At 40.2% G+C, this 13,018-nt stretch overlaps 1 protein-coding gene and 1 pseudogene across 1 annotated transcript; both read left to right on the top strand.

Moving 5' to 3' along the window:
- Positions 1-3,214, top strand: LOC130137970 (mechanosensitive ion channel protein 10-like; annotated as a pseudogene).
- Positions 3,215-8,692: 5,478 nt separating this feature from the next.
- LOC115668054 (mechanosensitive ion channel protein 10-like) lies at positions 8,693-12,187 on the top strand. Its single transcript, XM_056310805.1, has 5 exons — positions 8,693-10,172; positions 10,473-10,584; positions 10,792-11,085; positions 11,163-11,365; positions 11,724-12,187. The coding sequence occupies exons 1-5, from the start codon at positions 8,878-8,880 to the stop codon at positions 11,938-11,940; spliced, it is 2,121 nt and encodes a 706-aa protein (XP_056166780.1). The 5' UTR covers positions 8,693-8,877; the 3' UTR covers positions 11,941-12,187.
- The last annotated feature ends 831 nt before the right edge of the window (positions 12,188-13,018 follow it).

The following is a 13,018-nucleotide window of genomic DNA, read 5'->3' on the forward strand; positions in this document are numbered from 1 at the left end:
ATGGATGAGCTAATGACTAGTCAAGCTTTATACAATGCTGGAAATAGGTTGACCATGTATGATAAGGCGAGAGAGAGAGAGAGAGAGGGGGGGTGAATCATTCGATGTTACAGGCGAATATTCTCTCCTTCAAGCATGTGAGGCAAAGGAGCACCCATAGGTTCTCCGAAAAGTAAGGACGAAAATTCGAGCCGACGACACTCGCAGTTGTTATATGTGAGGCAAATAAAAATCGGTAAAGATAGGAACAGTTGGTAATTGAACGAAAAATAAACTTGGTAAGTAATTTAAATAAGAGTTGGCAAGTTAAAAGTAATGAGTAATTTAATAAAAATAAAAGTTATCAAGTCACTTTAATTAAAGCCGGTAATTTCCTAAAAAAAGTTGGTAAGTATAAGGTGTTCCTAAGAAATACAAATAAAAGTTTGTAAACACTAAGAAAAGTTGTCAAATTAAAAAACAATCAAATACATGTTGAGAAGTAATTAATTCAAATGAAAGTTTATAAGTTTGTCACTGAATCGTGTTTTCTGCTTTTACTAGGTTTATCGACAAGGACCTCTTGGGCTTCATGAAGAAGGAACGCGTCGAGAAATTCATCTCTTTGTTTCCCAAAGTGGCAAAAGCTCGGAAGATCAAGAGGACGTTTTACAAGAAATGGCTAGTTCTATCTCTCTCTCTCTCTCTCCAAATTCGGCCACACTCTTCTAAAACCCTAATTTCTCTGTCGGCAACCCTCTCTCTCCCAAAAACACTCTCATTTAAAGCAACCGCACCTACAGGCTTTCAACTTCAGAGTAGGGGTTAGCAAAATGGACCGTCCAAATCAGGACCGGACCAGACCGGACTGGACTAGATCGACCGATTTGGTCCGGTCCTTGGGAATATATGTCCGGTTTCCAATTCCTAAAAGTGAAACTGGTTTCCGGTGGTCCGATTCCCGATTCTAGGGTGGGAACCAGACTGGACCGGACCGACCAGACAGAACCGATAAATATATATTTTTCTATTTTTTTCATATATATTTATTTACTTTTAAAAATTTTTGAAAAAAATAGAAAACATAATTTAATTTCCCCAATTTCCTCTTGCTTTTATCTATAAGTGATTAGTCTCATTGGAACCAAACTAGACCGGACCGGTCCGATTCGGTCCACAGTCCCAAGACTAGTCGGTCCGGTCCTCGGTCCTAGAAATGGGGAACCGGTCCTCCCAATCCGGTTCCCAGTTTTTGGGTTGGACCGAACCGGACCGGGAACCGGTCACCCGTACTTTAGAGGCTCTCAGCCTCAATTTCTGAAGCTGAGAGCTTGTTTTGCTATGCTTTTCTTTTTTAGGCCTTGATTTCCTATTTTTTTCTCTCTTGATCTAATTTGGGTGTCTTTCTTCACCTTGTTTGGCGTTTTCTTTTGCTCGTTATAGTTGCTTTTCTTTGCTCGTCGTGGTGAATAAATCTACTTGTAGCTGATAATTTTGTGAGAACGTCGTCACATAGTCCAACCAGCACGATGTCTGCGACGCGAGTCTATGACTTCTCTAAGATTTAACGAAAGTTCTCACCTCCTGATTTAGGTGTAGATCTAAATTTGAGAGCTTTTCTTTCTCGATCTAAATTTAGGTCTTGGAGTTTCTTAAATGCGTTTGATATGTGGTGGTTCAATATGCTGTTGTTGTCGTCGTCTCCATATGGCCATGGTGCCGAGGACGCCGAACCTAGGTGCGCTGCAAGCCATAGTTTCTGGAGGGGAAGATCTAAGCGTGTGCCTATTAGTGACGGTTTCGGTAATCGGCCATCAAGCCGATGTTGTGATAGATGTGATCTTTTGGGATGAGAGCTTCAAGCTGCACTCTTTTGTTTTCTGTTTTTATTATTATTATTATATTATAGCTCTTTTGGGATTTTCTTTGCTTAGAAGTTTTCTATGTCTATATGATGTTTGATTATAACAAATGAATAAAATTTTCTTTTGATAAAAAAAAAAAAAAGAGATGGCTAGTAAGTGCCTATTGTATCACTTAGGTTTTGACTAATGTAGAGCTTCGCTTCCAAAACAAATATTCTATGCAGCTTGTACCAAACTGAAATTGAGGAGACTTTTTGTGCTGAAAGAACTGGAAATCATTAAGGACATGATCTGGATTATGGAATTTTGTCAGTCTTGACTGGAAATCACTCACTCGCGCCTTAAAGGATGCGAATGCAGCCATCGAGGACCTGAACAACCTAGCTTCAGCAGTTTTGCGGTCATCATTCTGTGGTTGCTTCTGACAAAATTCTTGACGATCGCGAGTGCTCATTTTCATTTCGTCTCAGCTTTTGGTTTACACATTCATTAATGGGGACGCTGCCGAAGACTTGTTCGGAGCCGTCGTGTTTGTATTTGCGATGCATCCGTTTGATGTGGAAGACCGCTGTGTGGTCGATGGGGTAGAGGTGAATGAACAAGCCTATATGACTCTGCAGGACTGGTTTGTACAGATTCCACATTGGTCTTGACTTATTGATTCATCATAGATGGAGGTTGAAAAGATGAATATCCTAACAACTATCTTCTTGGGAAACAGCGGTGAAAAGATATCTTACTCGAATGCCGTTGTGATCTGCAAACCCATCGGCAATTTCAACTGGAGCCTGGACAGAAGCGACTCCGTGGAGTTCATGGTCGATTTCTCTCCACTTAAAAGAAGAGCCTTGAAGATTTGCAAGATAAAGTAAAACAGTATGCCATATGCTACTCCTGAATCTCCCTTTTCGGGCATTAAATGTCCCACCTCACACTTTGTAAGTGTAAATACAAAACTCTGTGTATAGTTAAGTTTTCCATTTGTGGTTATAATGATGAGCTTATTGGCTTATGCATCAGATGAACTCAAACCCATCATAAACATCCTCTGCTTTTGGCTTTTGAAGCTGTTGCTTGGAGTTTTGGAAATTCCGGTCTATGTGCGCGTGCTTTCATTTGAGAACTGCCCTAGTATTTTACAAGGTGCAAGTACTAATTGATTAAGCCTTCAGGTACTTGGACAGCAAGCCGAAACACTGGCATCCGGATCCCAGCACTGTTAATAAGGAGATTGCGGACGTTGGCAACTTGAAGGTCTTGAAGGTGGGCTCTCCACGTCTATCACGGGATGAATTTCCAAGATGCCACCAAAAGGACCAAAGCTCGTGCTGGAGCTGAAGAAAATTTTCGTAGAACTCTGTCTCAAGTAATGCGTGCTTCCTCAGTAAGTTTGTCTCAGTTAAACGGGGTCGGCAGCCGCCACTGTGCACAGTTTTGATGACTCCAGGAGTATCGCGTTCCTAGTAATCTGCAAGTATGTGAGGATGGGATTTCATTTCTGCCTTTTTTCTGCTCCTTTCAATTTTTTTGGCTAAGAAAGTGTGTGACTATGTTCTTTGCTTGACAATAAATTACCTTGCGTGAGAATTACAATGTACCTCTATATATAGACTGAGAGTCTCCAATAACAGAGGATCGAATAAAGCGGAGAGTGACCAGATTTCACTATAGTTTTGCTCTGATCATTTAATTCTGTTTTAGTTTTCTCTTTAGCTGGTCAACCTTTTAAGCTCTCAGTGACCAGCAAACGTGCACATGCTTTGCGTGATTGGCATTCAAAAGATGGAAAAGTACGGTTGGGACCCTTGTTGTGGTCGTTGTAAGGGCAGCGACCCCTTCCGAACCACTGCCGAGAGCCCGTTGCCCTCGCCTGGAGCAGGCAAGGCACTTGTGCCCTCGCTTAACAGTGGTGATCTGCATCGCCACCACTACTCAGGGAGGGCTAGCTGACCCTCAATGGTGGCAGTGAGCTACATCGCCGCTGCCGCCACTTAGCAAGGGCCCTCGCCCGCCCCCCTCACCAACTCCAATCGAGGGCTGTGGACCCTCATTGGTTGTGGTGACCAGGTCTGATAAGGGCGAGGAGTGATTGCCGGAGCAAGAGCTTAGATAAAGAGCGGCTCTTGATAAATTTCTAGGATGGTGAAGAGGTTATGAATGAGCCGAATTACATACTGAATAGAGAGAGAGCGTTCTTGAATTACATATGTGAAACTAAAATTAATTCACAAGAGATGCATTTTGCCTTAACGGCAACTTCACTCGCTCTCTCTCATCTATTTTTTATTTGATGGCTTCTGCATATTATCCAATCAAGCAATTGATCTGGCAGCAAGTTGTGGACAAATGCCAATGACATGAGGACAAATTTGTTTTCAAATCACAATATATAATCAAAAATTGAAATCTTCTAGAACAAGATTATACCATTTGCATATGCCGTAAGAAATGGAATTTATCTTAACGAGATGGTTAAAGATAGCTCCGAGCAGCATACTTCCATATCGGGTGTGGCACGTGTCACCAGGATGAGAGTTTTTGGTTAGAGAGTTAAGGTAATTATAGTTTAAGAATATATTTGTTGATTCTTATATGACACATAATTATCTATCGACGAAATCGGTAAGAAGAAAGCGATCACGTTAGATATCTTGCAATCGCAAAAAACCGGAGTTGAACTAATAATATTTACACTTAAAGAACCCCTGAAAATTAGTTTGCATGTTAAACCGAAGCTTCTAATTAGTCGGACATTATTTACTAAGCCAGCTTACAAAATTTGACGGGGTCTTTTGGAATTAAATCATTAGTCGATCAATGGGATTTTTTCTAGCTTAAACAGTAGTCCTATACAATAATTTTCTTGTCATTTTGCAACAACTTGCGCACATGCTCCAATTCGAGTTCATCTGATCAGAGCACAAGGTGAAGGTTGGCTATTGCCACGTAGGTTAATTAAGTAAACCTTAATGATGGGTTAATTGTATTAAAGCACAACGCGAGAGATTTCAAATTGTGAGAGCTGCGAGCTAATCAAGCTTGTCGCAGTACCCTAATCTCAACAGCGGGACCCTAATTATTTACGAGCAACATAAACCTACGATAGTGACATCATTAAATTTTCATGCGTGCAACTACGAGAGAGGACAACCATGTTATGTATGACTTTATGAGTTGACGTTAACGCAACGTCTCTGCTAAGAACGTCCTTATCAACATATTAATCACCAATCGAGGAGTATTAATAGATGAGCTAATGATTGGTCAAGATTTATACAATACTGAAAATAGGTTGACCATATTTAATGAGGCGACAGAGAGAGAGGCGTGAATCATTTGATGTTACCGGAGAATGTTCTCTCCCTCAAGCAATTTGAGGCGAAGGAGCAATGATAGATTCTCCAAAAAGTGAGGCCGGAAATTTGATCCGGCGACACTCGAGGGCAGTGTTGTGGTTCTTGTCGACAACTGGGGCAGTGTTGTTACATGTTAGGTAAGTAAAAGTTGGTAAAGATAATCATAGTTGGTAATTGAAAGAAAAATAAATTTGGTAAGTAACTCAACTCTTAGTTGGTAACTTGAAATTAATAGGGAATCTAATCAGCAAAAAGTTGAGGAGTCTCTTAAATTGAAGTTGGTTTTTTCTTAAACGAAAAGTTGGTAAATTTGAAGCGTTTCTAAGAAACACAATAAAAGTTTTTAAATGACAAGAAATAATTAGTAAATTAATAGAAAAAAGGCCAAATAAATGTTGAGAAGTAACTCAAATGAAAGCTGATAATGCCATTACTAGATGCAATGTTTTTAAAAACCATACAGAAGGCCATACAAGCAAGGTGAACCATATGCAGTTTAATCGGAAAATTTGGTAGCTTGAAAAATAATTGATATGTATAGTGCATGCCTTACAAGTCTTTCCCCAAAGTTGAGTTGGTACAGTCCTGTCCAATTATTTTCGAGGTCATGGGGTTGAATCTCACCATGTGCTAATTAAAATCTTCTTTGAGAAAGATAAATGAATTGTTTGCCATTTATGGAGGAAAAGCTCCTCCTAGTTTTGATTGGTAAAATGAATGAATGAATGAAGAGGTTAGAGGTTCGAACCATGCCCTCTACAACACAACTTTTTTGTTACGAAGTTCAACAATTTGAAAAAATGGACTGGTCCGACCCGGTTCAAACTGAAGTGGTTTGATCGGCAAGGCTGGTTTTGACCTATTTGGTTGGTTCTTGACCGGCTTTGACCATCTATGGTATAAAGGTGTGAACCGGACCATCACCTAGCTGGTAGTCAGTCGAATTGGTAGGTGCGGTTCGATATTTAAAATATTAACTAGATGGTAATCTAACGAGAGATAAGTTGGTGACTAAAGCTAAATTAAGTTAGTAATCTCTAAAAAGAGTAACTAAATATAAAGAGTTGCTAATTGAGACAAATAAAAATTGATAATTCGATTGAAAAAAAACATTGTTAAATTGAAAAAAAACATATAAGTTTTAATAAGTAACTCAAATGAGAATTGATATTAAAAAAATTAGTTAATAATTTAATTTAATAAAAGTTGTAGATCACTCTAATTTATTTTGGTAATTGTATTTAAGAGTTAGTAAATTAAAAGTGTCAGTAAGTTGTGTAAATAAAAGTTTGTAAGCTAACAAAATTACCGATTTGCAAATTGTAAACATAGCTAATAATTTTATAAATGTTTAGTAATTTTAAAAAACCGGCCGTCTTTTCAACCAACAATATCTTTGACACTTCCAATACTTATTGAAAGTTACCAAAAAAAAATGAAAAACGGTATTATTGGGCATGAGACAATAGAATTTTGCCCCTATCGTACATTCAAGGTGGGAATGAATAGTCCACTTCATTCCTAAATTTTCTATGTCTCATTCCCCTTGTTTTACTTCGATATCTTACCAACAAATGCATGAAGTAAGTAAATTGGTTATAATAATAACCATATATTATAGAACAACAAAAACACAAACCCGGGTCATAGCGGCGAAGTTTGAGCACAATCTATTGATAAATCAACAAACCCGAATTTGAAGCATATATATGCTCCAAATGAGTTATCGCTTTTTGATTTTGAAAGGGTTTTCCATATAAAATTTCACTTGTCATCTTCATTATTTTTTCTCTTGAAAGATTCGCGTTCCTGCACAATTTCCGTGGAATTTATGCGAAGAAAAGACGTGTGTGCTGTAACTTCCCCTCATGTTTGGTTCACTCTAAAATAAGAGATCGAAATGGAACTGCCATTGATCGGAATCGAATTCCCACTTTTCTGGAATAAAGTCTAACCTCCGAACAGGATTATCAAGGACACGGGATTACAACAAGCAAAAACCAGTAACAAGGAATGGGATTCTGACAGAATCGTGGCATATAATTCCCTAGCTTTGAGGAGCTTGTTTGATTTGAAAGCTATGGAAACAAGGCATGAATTCCACAGATAGGATATCAAGGGAATTGGATTACAGCAAGCAAAACCCCAGTAAAAAGGAATGAGATTCCAACAAAATGATATATAATTAATTCGTTAGCTTTGAGGGGCTCGTTTGATTAGTATCGAGTATCATTCCTCTTCCATTATCTCCATTAACGTAGGAATAAAGGAGGAAAGGAGGAAGGCTATTCCATTGGGGCTACATTATCTTCCTCAATTTATGTAAGTGCTTGGAAGGTTTGCATCAGCAAGTCCATGAAATGACAATTTTCATAAACAAGTGGAAGCAAGAACAGAGGACAATCACGCAAGTATAGGCTATGGGGGCTCAAAAGAAAGTGGGAAGTCTATGAACTTTTTATTGCACGACAAAGTCCAAACATAGAAACCAGACGTAGGCATGAACCGGGTGCATGTATACGCGATCAAATGCACATATATCAGTCATTAAATCATGCGCGGTCCTGATGACGGACCGGCGCATCCCAGGAAGTCCACTCGCGAGGTCAGGCAGCTGGTCTGGTGCACAATGGTCAGGTGGAGAGAGAGAGAGAGAGAGAGAGATGCAAAGTATGAGGGAGTGAGATTAAGAGTGGCCAATACGCATGCGGCTCTACTGGTAAAGGGATTGGGGTGGTGGGGATACTGTATCACAGGTGCAGGATTTGATTCTCGCGCTCTGCAAGAGGCAGAGCAAAAATCAAAGAGAGAGAGATGAGAGTTAGAGATAGGACAAAAAAAAAATTAAGAGTGGAGCTTGTGCTAGAGAAAAGTATGGTTGGTGAGTGGGAATCCAGCTTTTAGCGAGGCCATAAGGTTTGGAATAACACATGGAACAAGGAGGTCTTGCATGGGCCAACACGCTCCAAGGATTTCTATGGTACAACGGTTGTATCGTTAAATTTTTCGTTTAACATTAGATTATGACGAGACGTTGTAATATTGTAAAACCAAAATTAAATCGCATTATCAAAGACTTTTTATGACATTCTTGCACTTAGTAATGTAGACAAGCGAAGTAATATTGAACGGTACAACAGTTGTAGATGTTTGATGTAATTTCATGCGATTCCTGAACTTTGGAAAGTGGGTTTTGAACTTCCAAGTCCTCTGATCAAATTTTTTAATATTTGGTATAAATTCCGTTATCTTGTAATTTCAAAGTCCAACCTCATCTACTATCGCTCAGAGTTGGAAGCAGCTTTGCAAAGTTTTCTTGAACTGACAGTTCTTGTTTAACTTTGTTTTTTAACTGAAACATTCTTAGATGAATTACCTTTTCACCATAAAGTAGTTTTCTCAAAGCAAATTCATGCTCTCTTCTCTAAGAGCCCTTTAAATGGAGCCTCCTGCGAAGCTATACTGAATGAAAAAACCCCCTCCCATTGTTAGTCCACTTCCTGCAAAATCCCACTCATTTCACCATGTTTAGCTCTTCCTGATTCACTCTTTTGCTCTTGATCCTTTGCCTTTCGACTTCTTCCGCTGATTTTGCATAAAATTGAGCTAAAACATTCACTTTCGTGGTAAAGTACATCTGTTTCCTAGAGAAGCTCTGAGCTGAAAGGCATTCACTTATGGAGGTCAATGAAAGTTTGTTAGAGAAGAAAGAAGCAAATGACGTTATCCTTATGATTTCAGGCCCTGAATGTCAAAGCAGAGGTTCTCCACCAAAACCAAACACTCAGCCAATAGAGCTTGAAAATTACCCATCAAGTTCACAAATTTCCAATGTGACAAGCCCCTCTGCTCAAGAGCTCACTCAGTCAATCCCGACTCCGAGTAAGCTTCCAAATATCCCAACCAAAAAGTCCATCTCGCTGTCTTCATTTGCGAAGCTGAAATCAAGATTCATGGAACCGCCATATCCTAGTGACGCAAGTGCTAGTGCAACTAAGGACCATGGGAAACCGGAGCTGAGAATGCCTCCAAGTGGTTCAGCAGACACACCACCAGATGCAGAGGAGGAAGATGATGAGGAGGTGTGCAAGACTGCGAATCAGGAGTCCCAAATGATGTCGGGTAAAAAGAAGGTTGTTTTGGCTCAGTGGGTCGCGTTTGTGTGCATCATAGGGCTTCTAATAGCTAGTTTAACCATTCATAGACTGCAAAATACAATTATTTGGGAAGTGCAATTGTGGAGATGGTGTTTGCTGATGTTGGCAATCTTTTGCGGTAGTTTGGTGACAGACTGGCTGATCAGCATATTGGTGTTCTTGATTGAGAAAGACTATCTGCTTAAAAGGAATGTTTTGTACTTTCTCTATGCATTGAAGGATGGTGCCGAAGTGTTTGCCTGGTTGAGTCTGGTCCTTTTAGCCTGGGTTTGGCTGATAAACCATGGAGTGAAGCGATCGAGACACACGACCAAGATTCTGAACTGGGTCACGAGGGCGCTCTTTTCTTGTCTTGTAGGAGCTGCCTTATGGCTGATCAAAACATTTCTGATAAAATTGCTTGCTGCTTCTTTTCAATGCAAGAGATTCTTTGATCGCATTCACGAGTACATCTTTCATCACCACGTTATAAGGACCCTTTCCGGCCCGCGTCCAGCGGAAAGTGCCGACAAATTGGGTAGCTCGAGGTTTAGCATGAGGCTAAGTCTCAAGAAGTATATTAAAGGAGCTGCAAGGAAGTTTGAAGAGGTGAACATAGAGAAGCTAAGTAAGATAAAGCCGGATAAAATTTCTGCTTGGACGATGAGGGGGTTGATTAACATTGTTAGCGGCTCGGAGCTGTCGACTCTTACCGGTTCCCTCGATAACATTGAGGATAATGAGGCAGAGCAACAAGAGAAGGACATCACCGATGAGCAGGAAGCCAAGACTGCTGCTTCTGCGATATTCAAGAATGTAGCCAAGTTAGAGAGCAAGTGAGAGCAGCGACTACCTTAAAACTCTCTCCTAATCTGGAAATGTGTTGTTGGTTTGATCCTCCGGGGTTGGCGCAGTAGGTTGGGGCTGTGGAGGGTTTCCAGCTTAGGAATTGTAGGTCACCTGTCAGGGCAACTTGCACAAACCAAAGGCCTGAACTTAACCAGTTCATGGGGCTTGCAATTGCAGGCTGTTTCTTCATTAGCCGGGTGTCCATGCCCGTATTCGTGGGTTATAAGAAAAAAAAAGTTTATTGCTCCATGAGTTAGTCACTGATTCTTGTTTTCTGCTTTTACTAGGTTTATCGAGGAGGACGACCTCTTGTGCTTCATGAAGAAGGAACACGTTGAGAAATTCATCTCTTTGTTTCCCGGACGGAAGATCCAGAAGTCGTTTCTCAAGAAGTGGCTGGTAAGTGCGTATTGGATCACTTAAGTTTTAACTTGTGTAGAGCGGTTCTTATCTCGCTTCCAAACCAAATGTTCTATGGAGCTTGTTTCTAACAAACTGAAATTGAGGAGACTTTTGCAGCTGAAAGAACTAGTAATCATGCATGCAGACCGAGAGATACACATAGACGGAATAACATGAACTGAATTATATGATTTATGTCTGCAGGTGGATGTCTATCGTGAACGAAAATCACTCACTCGTGCCTTGAAGGATGCGAAAACAGCCATCGAGGAGCTGAACAACCTCGCTTCAGCAGCTTTACTCGTCGTGGTCATCATTCTGTGGTTGCTTCTGACAGGATTATTGACGACTCAAATGCTCATCTTTATTTCGTCACAGCTTTTGCTTTTCGTGTTCATTTTTGGAGACTCGGCCAAAGAATTGTTCAGGGCTATCGTGTTTGTATTCGTGATGCATCCATTCGATGTGAGTGACCACTGCGTCGTTGATGGAGATGAGGTGAATGACTAGCCCTATGACTACGATGACTGGTTTGTACCGATTCCATATTCGTCTGACTTTTTGACTCATCACAGATGGAGGTTGACGAGATGAATATCCTGACTACTGTCTTCCTGAAAAACAACGGTGAAAAGATATCTTACCCAAATTCAGTTCTGGCCTCTAAACCCCTCAGCAATTTCAACAGGAGCCAGAACATGGGCGAATCTGTGGAGTTCATGGTCGATTTCTCCATTTCAGTCGAGAGCCTTGAAGCTTTGAAAGATAAAATAAAAACGTATGCGATCTGCTACTCCTGAATCTCTCTTTTTAGGCATTAAACGTTGCACCTCGCACACATGATTGCTTGTGTACGTCAAGTTGAAACCTGTGGTGTCCAAATAGGCAAGAATTCGGAAGAAATGTAAGTGTGGATACAGAATTCTGCGGAAAGTGAAGTTTCTCAATTATGGTTATAATGATCAACTTATTGACTTATGCATCATATGAACTCAAACCCATCACAAACATCCTCTTTCCTTGGCTGCCGAAGCTGTCGCTTGGAGCACAAGAAATCATGGTGTCTGTGTGTGCGCTTTCATTTTAGCACTGCCAAGTATTTTGCAAGGTGCAATTCTGATTGAATAAGCTTTCAGGTACTTGGATAGCAAGCCAAAACATTGGCATCCCGATCCCAGCATTGTGGTTAAGGAGATTGTGGACGCTGACCACTTGAAGATGGCTCTCCACGTCACCCACGCGATGAATTTCCAACATGCCAAGGAAAGGACCGGCCGGAGATCCGACCTAGTGCTGGAGCTGAAGAAAATCCTCGAACAGCTCCGTCTCGAGTGCCGCGTGCTTCCTCAGTAAGTTCATCTCAGTCGGGCCGGGTTGGTGGCCGTTGCTGTGCACGGTTTTGACAACTCCAGGAGTATCGCGCTCCTAAGTAATCTGCAAGTTTGTGAGAATGGGACTTCATTTCCGCCTTTTATTTTCTGCAATATGTAATCTGCAAGCGTGTGACTATGTTCTTTGCTTGATCATATGTCACTGTGCGTAAGAATTACAATGTACCTCTATAACTAGAACAAAATTTCAAATAACAGTGACGTCTATATCTACTTATAACAAAGTTCATCAAACGTTTTCACGGATATATACTAATCATGTTATATGAGATCCAGTAGAATATGTAATGTGACTTAGACGGATTTCGTTTTAGCTATTTCACTTACTTAATTGTATAGAAATGCATCGGCAAAAGGACACTATAAGTGTCATAACTTGTGTACGGCGCTCACTTTGGTGCCATAACTTTTTTTCGGATCACTTTGGTGCTAAGTCGGAGGAAAAACGATCACTTAAGTGTTATAACTTTTTTGGATCACTTTAGTGCTAAAATTTTTGAAAACGATAACTTAAGTGCTAAAATTTTTGAAAACGAACATTTAAGTGCTAAAATTTTTGAAAACGATCACTTAAGTGCCAATCTCCGGCGAGACTCCGGCGAGCCACGTCAACTTCAGAAATTAATAAAAAAAAATGGCACGTCGATTTCCGCGAAAAATTGTGTACGGCACCGGAGTTGACACTTAAGTGATCGTTTTCAAAAATTTTAGAACTTAAGTAATCGTTTTCAAAAATTTTAGCACTAAAGTAATCCAAAAAAAGTTATGGCACTAAAGTGACGCCGTGCACAAGTTATGGCACTTGTAGTGTTCTTTTGCCGAAATGCATCCGTTCCATCTGCATCGACCTGATTTATGATACCATCGAAGTGAAAGAATAGCAAAGGTGAAACTAAATTAGTAACAAGTAAATCCTTTGTATCTAATGTAAAAAGTTATGCCATTTGCCAGCACGAATATTTGGATCTTCGGGTCTTAAAAAAAATTAATCAGGTAATTAAGCACATCTAATGCGCGGCATTGATATAAGTAAATCATAT

This window comes from Syzygium oleosum, unplaced genomic scaffold (assembly GCF_021117445.2).
Source record: "Syzygium oleosum isolate NSW1041296 unplaced genomic scaffold, Sole_v2.1 Sole_v2.04, whole genome shotgun sequence".
Taxonomy (NCBI): domain Eukaryota; kingdom Viridiplantae; phylum Streptophyta; class Magnoliopsida; order Myrtales; family Myrtaceae; genus Syzygium; species Syzygium oleosum.

What these genes read in the sequence shown, in the direction of transcription:
- LOC115668054 (XM_056310805.1), top strand. Translation starts at nt 8,878, where the DNA reads ATGGAGGTCAATGAAAGTTTGTTAGAGAAGAAAGAAGCAAATGACGTT. An exon ending in GTAGCCAAGTTAGAGAGCAA is followed by an intron (nt 10,173 to 10,472) that starts GTGAGAGCAGCG and finishes TGCTTTTACTAG; the next exon opens with GTTTATCGAGGAGGACGACC. An exon ending in CGTTTCTCAAGAAGTGGCTG is followed by an intron (nt 10,585 to 10,791) that starts GTAAGTGCGTAT and finishes TTATGTCTGCAG; the next exon opens with GTGGATGTCTATCGTGAACG.